An 8,736-nucleotide genomic window follows, 5' to 3' on the forward strand; every position below is an offset into this window, starting at 1 on the left:
GTTTAGAGGATTTGGGCCGCACTCCATGAATGCAAGAACTGTGAGGTTCTTGCACCTACAGAGAACTAGAAACCTCAGAAATGATGGAGAAAGAAGAAGACCATTATCCTGTTCATTACACACATTTGCAAAAACAACCTTTGGTGGAGTGGACAATACAAGTTCTAGTGTATGGAAAGGTAATGATGCAGATATTATGTCTACTAACTCCAGGTGGTATTGTACCTGAGGCACATATCTCTCAGGGATCCCACTAGGAAAGTGACTTAAAAAGCCACTATTGAATTCCATCTACTTTTAAGTTTATTTTTAACATTAAAAAAGTTGTATTAATCATATCAGTATTACACATGAAAACAGAGAATGCTCACCTTATTATACAAACTGTTGTGACTGTAAGGACTATAAGAATTCTCAGGAACTTCACATAGGATGCAAGACAAATGACTGAAGGGTCCAGGGATTAGAGAGTCAGCATGGGAGATAGACTGTGGATGTAATGGGGACTGAGTTGGAGGGATCGGTTTAGTCAGATACAGAAGGTGGCAGGGAGCAGTGTCCTAGAGAAAAGAGAACTTTGTTAGTGGGGGGCAGGGGAAAGCCTTGTATAGAAACTTTCACTCTCTTCTCAGGCCTTGCTTACATTAGAAAAATGCACTGGCAGAGCTGTATTGGTAAACCCTCCTAGGGTAGACAAAGGTTAGCCTATTAGAATGAAAGAGGAAAGATAAGACGAAAAATTGTGGGATTGGCATGTACACATATCAACCTTCTAATTGTGGTTTAGTGAAGGCTGAATGCACCACTGCTTTTCTGCCACTGATTCAGTTATGCAATCCCAGGATAACTGTTCAGACATACTTTGCAATGCCCTGGGACAAAATATTAGTACATATAATTCCATGAATCTTTTTAGGATTTAACCCAGGACAAAGGACATGGACATCTGAACAACTGCACTTTAACCAAGGATAAATTTCCCCTGGGACAAATTTCCCCTGTGTTCATAACAAAGGTTTCAAAATGAATGTCATCTAGGTGTAGGAGAATGATGGCAGCATGACTCTGGAGAGATGGTAAGTTTGTAAGAGGAGAAGAATACTAAAACTAGGAAAACAAATTGAATGATGGTGCTACTTAAAAAGTGATTAGCTACTTCTAAAACTCTGATTTCTATGATAAAGGAGGAAGGACAAAGGCAGTAAAAATTTGTAATTATATCATGCATAATCTTGCAGGATTCCATCTCACATAAGCAAGGAAACTTGAGTCAGAGAGTCTAAGCAAAGAAATATCATCACTGGCTATCTAAAAAGAAGTTGACTGAAAAAAGAAATCAAAGGCTTGATTGATAGGAGCACTGAGAGGAGGGTCATCCATAAAAAATGTGAAGGAAGCATTTAGATTTTGTATTCCCCTTTTGACTTTCAACAATATTATAGTAGTAGCCATTGGGAAGAAAAAAGATGAGTTGGTCAAGTGGTCTACTTAGATAAGGTCTTTAGATCAAAGAATTATCCACTAAATATATTTAAGTATTGAATTTTTTTAAAAATTCAAGTATTTTAAAGATTAAGTGTTTGGGATTTAGTCCATTATGGTAAATGGAGTCATAGTAGTAATATTGTTACGTATTTGGCTAAACTTGGATATTCCCAAAAACATCTACAAAGAATATCCCCATAGATATGTGTCTGAAAACTTTGTAGAATTACTCTTCCGATTAATAAGTTATCCTATGATTTCCATGGAATTATGCCAATTTACACCAGCTTCTGCTGTGGCACTTAGTCACTATTCTCCATCATCCCTGGTCTTCTTTTCCTTTCTCTATAAAAATAAAATCCGTTTCTTTCTGATAAACTCATTAATCTATTTGAGCAGAACCTAATTAATGCATGGTGTTTCTCACTAGAGCAAGACTTTATAGATAAATATCACTGAAAAAATTATAAGCCTTTTACAACAAATTTATATTTCACAATTCATGACACATATTTATTTGAATCATTTTAAAATATACCAAAAACTCTTTTTACATGAAGAAATAAAATATATTTATTATGAAATAAACTTTTCCTTTTGTCAGTCAAAAGCCTATTTATTAAATGAAAAAAATATTTGTTCTTTAGCAGAGTCTTATTCTGGCTCTTGTTATAACAGTCAGATTTTTGCACTGTTTTATTACTTTCCCAAAATTTCAGTAATACTACTCTAAACAGATATCAGTTAGAGATCTGCAAAAGATTGCATACAGATATAATTTGTTTTTTGTTCTTATGTAGGATGAAAAAATACTAAATCTCTCACTAAAAGTCATGGGAGGTGGGGATAAATAACTCAAAATATTTCCCAAGTAATATGTCTTGACAAAGGCCTGGCCTAGATGACCTCATGAGCTCCCTTCCATCCCTATTTTTCTATGATCCTATGTCAGTTGGAGATCTATTAATGATACTGTGCCATCTTATCTTTGAAACCAGATGCACTCAATCATCATAGAAATCCTTGACTTTCAAGACAAGTATATTCTATATGTATGCTTAGCAGTGGTCTGACAATTCCTACTGTCAATAGTAGGCTACACTGGATGCTTCTGAACATTATAGTTATATCATTTAAACCTAGGAAATCATTTTATAGTTTTGGAACAAAAATAAAAATTGGTAAGTGTGACACTTCCTTTTTTTTGTACTTATAACAAGCCTATCAACAGATGGAGGTATGTACACAACAAAATACAGCATCATCACAAATAGAATTTATATAAGTATACAATTTACTAAAATGCCATAAATTAATTTAGTCAACATGGCCAATCTTCAATGTCAGAAAAATGCAAGAGACAAAAACAAAATCCAGCCTGTCTTTGTTTTAAGATACAGAATTTCTTTACTTTATCAAGAATACTGTGCCACACAAGATGAAATTCATGGGTAGGGTCAGCTATCAGATGAGTGGAGTTGGCAGCAAAGATAGGGAAGGAGATAAGATAGCCTAGAGTCATGGAAGAATAGATTAGAGATTACTTAGAGAAGGTGGATGCTTTCAAGTTGGCGGGGCCAGAGGGAATACACCCTACTATGCTGAAGGAATTGCCTGAGGAAACTTTAGAGCCATGAGCCATACTTTTTAAAAATTCATGGAGGTTGGGCACCTTTCTTGATGATTGGAAAATGGCAAAAATAGTGCCTAATCCTTCTGACTTGAATCCCAGAAAAGATCATGGAGCAGGTCCTCAAGGAATTTTTTATGAAGCACTAGAGGAAAATAAAATGATCAGGAATAGCCAGCACTGATTCACCAAGAGCAAGTTGTGTCTGACTTCCTTCTATGATAAAGTGACAGGCTCTGTCTACAGGAAGTGGGGGGAGGAGACAGTAGTGGATGTTTTATACCTTGACTTTAACAAGGCTTTTGACACCATCTCCCACAGCAAATTAATACATTATGGACAATTATGCAGACTAGATGAAAATACTGTAAGGTGGTTGTATAACTGGATGGACAATCATGTTCAGCAAGTAGTCATTAATAGCTCAATGACTAGTTGGGAGAAGGTATCAAGCAGGGTTCCCCAGGGGTTTGTTCTGGGGTTGGCATTATTTAATATTAATGACTTGGGATTAAGTGCATGCTTAAATAATATGTAGATGACACCAAATTGCATGGAATTGCAGACACTCTGGAGGGAAGGACTAGGATCCAGAATAACATGGATAAACTAGAGAAATCATCCACAATCAATCAGATGAAATTCAACAAACACAAATGTGAAGTCCTGCGCTTGGGATGGAATAACTGCATGCACAAATAGAGACTGAAAAATAACTAGCAAGGTAGCAGTACTGCAGAGAAGGACCAAAAGGTTATAATAGACCATAAGCTGAATATTAGACTCTAACAGCATGCTCTTGTTGCAAACAAAAGACAACCCAGTCTACTGGATTGTATTAACAGGACTGTCTTGCATATCAGGAGAAGTGATTCTTTTACTCTGTTCAGCACTGGTGAGATCTCGCCTAAAGAACTGTGTCTAGTTTTGGGGCCACATTTCAAGAAAGGTGTGAACAGATTGGAAAGAGTCTGGCAACGAGCAAAAGAAAAAAAAAAAAAAGGTTTGGTGCCTGGAAAACATAATTTACAAGGAAAGCCTGAAAGAATTAGGTTTATTTAATCTGGACAATAGAAAACTGAAGGTGTTCTGATAACAGTTTTCAAATACCTGAAGGGCAATTATAGATTGACTACAAGACTAGGAAAAAGTTGCAGCAGAGGAAATTTATGTTGGGTATTAGAAAGAACTTTCTGACTCTGAGGGTGGTCAGGAATTGGAACAGGCTACCCAGGGAATGTCCATCACTGGAAATTTTCAAGGGGAGGTTAGACAGACACTAGGTTGGGCTGCTTTAAATCAAGGATGAGCTTGCCTTCAGCAAACTGATTAATTTACGTTTAAATTACACCTGTTCATCATGACCTCATTGGATTTTTCTTGAACAATATTTCTCATTCAGTGCATAATGTCAACCCCAACCTCCCCAAGGGTTTAGAAAAGATGATGCTGTAGGAGGTCAAAAGGTGCATGATGATGTATGATGAAGTGATTATAACATTTTTATTATGATGATTTAAAAGCAATTTTTGCTTCCATTATCAAACATATCACTTAGAGTAATATCCTTAAGACCACTTCATAATGATTAAGTATTCTTTCTGAGGCATTTGTTAGTTGTGGATAAACAGTCTCAGAGTAACTCAACGTATGTGATTTTTATTTTAATTCTTTCATTCCTCCCCATTAGGCTAATTCCATTGACCTTCCCAATAAAGATGCCTTGGTGTAAATGAACACTAAATGTATTTGTAATATCAATGGGCTCCAAATCCTGTCTGTGTAGCGCTAGATTTTAGTGCCTCTTTAGAAGAGAGGACTTGGCACCTAATCCCCAGATATAACCACCCTAATGTCAATTATTGTTCTATAATATTGTATGTGATGTGCTATAAGGATTCATCTATACATTGCCCTATGGCAATGTTATTACTTCACTTGGCTTTAGTACTTCCTTTTGGAAGGACAGTAACTGCCCATACTGCACCGTATATAATTTTTTTATATTATACATTGCAACAAGATACAGTACTGCACTGGCTATCTCTACTGTTGATGGTCAAAAACACACAGTCCTAATATGATTAAAAAAGGATGATATACAGATATTTCAGAATAACTATGATCACAGTTTTATGTAATACAAGTCTGTACTTCCTTATCCAAATGCCAAATCAGACAAAAATAATACATCATCTAAATTGGTTCAGTTTTAATAGTAAACTATTTAAGTAAAAAAAAAAAAGAGGGAAATGCAAATGGTGCCAGTGAGCTAGATCCAATAAAACCCTAATGTGCACAAATCAAGATTTAGGCAGGATTGTGTTAAGATCTAAAATGTCTGCTCATTGGGCATCAAACATGGCAGTATGTGAACTCATGAGGAAACTACATGTTTGCTTCTACAGTTCCTTAGGCTCCTGGGCTAGGGACAGATGTTACACATAAACCTGTTTAAGTGATCAGAAACTGGTTTAAACCTGTAACAGAACATAAATTCAGTGCATATAAACCAGTCTCAAAATGGCTGGTTTAAGATAAACCTGGTTGAATGTAGTATCAGACTTAACTGATTTGCGTCAAACTGGTTTGTTTATGCAATGTCTGTCCCACACCCCTGTCCCACACCCCTTCCTGGTTTAAGTTAAAACAGAGTTCCCCAGCATCCCAGATGCTTTGCAGCCCTGGGTTGGGCTCTCTGCTCCAGAAAACAGGCTAGCCCCACCTGTCCCTTGTCTAGCCAGAGCTCGGGGGCAGAATGCATGCCCAGAAGAGTCTGCCTGGCATGAACTCTCGCAGAAAGAATGGTAGGTTCTGGATTCCACTGTATGAGCAACCTTGCTACCCAGCTCTGGCTTTGGGTTCACACTGGGAGTTAGGTGCCTAGATCCTATATTGGATTTCACCCAATTCTTTACTATTTCTTTTCTGAAAATAAAAGAATTTGTCCAAAATAATAGATCAAGATTCAATTACTCAGCTTACATGGGAATGACAACCACCAAAGCCCCTTGAGAGTGATGTTTAATTAGAAAACTTACCTGTTCAATATCTGGGTCTCTGCTTTCTTCAAGATATTTTTTGAAAGGATTCGGTTGATATGGTTCCTCTTTTTTTAACAAGATTTTTGTTTTCACTGGTGCTGGACGAATGACACCAGGTTTTGTCTAGAACCACAGCAAGTCATGGGAAGAAAAAGACAGAGATTAATAAAATTTAAGTAACAATAATCTATAGATCCTATTTGGTTAAGCATTCAGGAGTAGAGAAAGGTAGTTAGCCATGTTTGTCAGAAGTCAAACATGGTGGTACCCTGCTAGTTTCTGAAGTGCCACCCTGCCTTATCTTCAACTTCAGACCAACACAGTTAAGTATTTCTCTCTAGATGATATTTACTAGCTAGACCAGTTCTAGTACTGTAGAAGCTATTATATTTCAAAGATTTCATTTAAAAGATTCAATCACAAAAATGATTCCATTTTCTTATTGACTGGCCTTGTATTTTATTTCAAAATACAGAAAAAATGTGACATCAACTATTTTTGTAGCACAGAAACCTCTTCATTAAGATCCATTTGTTATCAACACAAAAATAGAAGCTAGCCTGTCAAACTGTTGTCTGTGCAACCTTTTGCTAGCTGTTCAACTGCATCCTAATGACTTAATCAAGTCACAGTTTATGCACAGCCACATCTCTTTACACATAGCAAATTCCATTCTGAAGTTTTCAAAAAGGCAACTGAAAAATAAACAACAAAAAGGCCAACTGGTGATGTAGGTATCTTTACTGATACCCAGGCACTACCATATGGAAATAAAGCACTTTTTAGTAAGCCAAAACTTAAATTCCAGACAAATATCATGTGAGATATCCAAACATACCAGATATGAATTTAAAGCAGACGAATAACGGAATCTTAGCTTCCATTGGCACAGATGTAATTAGAACTCTCATTGCTAATAATGCAATATATTCACTCTTCAATCATAGGGGAGAAATGAAGAAAGAAATGAGTGGAAAGGGATATTCACACGCTTCCCAAGGTGGGGTTCCTGGCTGCAAAACAAGACTCCTGACCATGAAAACAACTGAAATCTGGTTTCGCACCATAACACAGAGACAGACAGAAAGCCACAACAGACTAATCAGCGGTCCAAGGGGCAGGACTTTACCCTAGCAGTTAGGAAGCATGGGTTGAAAACCCTGCTCTGAATTGGGCAGATCTGAAGCTCAAACTCCCACAGGAGTGCCTGATAAATATGCTTCTGTGAAAAGTTTTGATTTTCTGGCAAAAGCCTTTTTGTCAAAATTGCTGACCAGCTCCTCCACAAAGGCTTGACTGTTGCCCATTCCTAATGTTTGGGCTCCACTATCTCCATTTCAATTTGGCCAGAATTATCATATGATGATCCAAACAGAAAGGAAGAGTCAAAACTGCAGGGTACATAGTAGCTAAAATAAAATCATCTAGGAATCCAAGATGAAGGAGTAATTCTTCCATCCTTGTGGGTAAATGCCATCAGGTCTAGAGATTAACTGTTCTCAGGAACTGGTCTTGGACTGTACAGTGAATTCACCCAGGAACTAAGAAAAAACACAAAGTTCCCCAACTTCGGTTCAAAGAACAATTCTTCAAACTTGCCTTTTCTAACAAACACAGAGTTGTCTGTACATAAAAAAGAAAGAGAAAAAGTTCTTTTTTATGTTTCTCTCTTCCACCCTCCCCCCCAAAAAAACCAAAACCAAAATCCATAGGTTAAAATAGTTTTAAAAGTTTCACTGTTCACACATGTACCGGTGGGGCAAAGTCAAGCTCTCAAAAGTTAGGAAACACTAGAATTAAGGCTGCTTGTGCATTTATTTGCCCTACACTGTCCCAATCTCAGTCTTGCCTCTTTCCCACTCTGGTACCATGCCCATCCTATTGGCCTCAACTACTCCAGTCTCCATTAATCAGTCATCTAATCCCAGTCCCAGTATGTCTAGAAAGCCCTCTTGACTTCCTATCCTTGTCCCTTCTCACTCCCAGCCCCTGTCACATTTTTCCAGACATTTCTAGCACACCATCAAGTGCCTGGCTCCTGACCCTAGTCTCTTTGCCCAGTCAGTCTCAGTTTCCCCTCTTCCTGGCTCTTGCTTTCATCTCTCCCCCATCTCATTCATTCAGCCCTGATCTCTAGTCACTGAGGTGAGAATTAGGCTGCTTCTTTAACACTGCTTGGACACAATAACGGTAACAATAAGAGCACGGAAGATAAAAGGTTCTTGCTCCCACTTGACATGCCAAAGCCCAGTCTCCTACAGGAGCATGCAGTTGCAGCTGCACAGAAAGTCCTGCTTCGCTCCACACATTGGCATGCTTAATGCAAACAGAATCTTCAAGGAATTTAGCTCCAAGACTCAAAATTTCTGCTTGTCACAGGCTAACCACAGTTTTTCTAAGAACTGTAACTTGGGTGGGTTTTAATGGGAACAGCAAAAATTTTTTCCCCTGCAAAAAACCCCCAGTCCCTGCTAATTTTCAAGTCCCAGATACAAAGGATGGGCATGATTGTGCCTTTCAACAAAAAGGCTGCTAAAGAGTTTTAGCTGACAATGATCTCAGCTTATAGTAGATAAC

The 8,736-nt window shown here is 37.7% G+C and overlaps 1 protein-coding gene across 1 annotated transcript in view; it reads right to left on the reverse strand.

Moving 5' to 3' along the window:
- The window catches only part of MLIP (muscular LMNA interacting protein), a 303,596-nt gene that overhangs the window by 52,150 nt on the left and 242,710 nt on the right, over positions 1 to 8,736 (reverse strand). The window contains exons 11-12 of the mRNA XM_019520562.1: positions 6,157 to 6,282; positions 372 to 560 (exon numbers count right to left, since the gene is read on the reverse strand). Coding sequence (XP_019376107.1) covers positions 372 to 560; positions 6,157 to 6,282 — 315 coding nt within the window. The remainder of the gene's footprint in view (positions 1 to 371; positions 561 to 6,156; positions 6,283 to 8,736) is intronic.

Source organism: Gavialis gangeticus, unplaced genomic scaffold (assembly GCF_001723915.1).
Source record: "Gavialis gangeticus isolate Ggan-Ray unplaced genomic scaffold, GavGan_comp1, whole genome shotgun sequence".
NCBI classification, from domain to species: domain Eukaryota; kingdom Metazoa; phylum Chordata; order Crocodylia; family Gavialidae; genus Gavialis; species Gavialis gangeticus.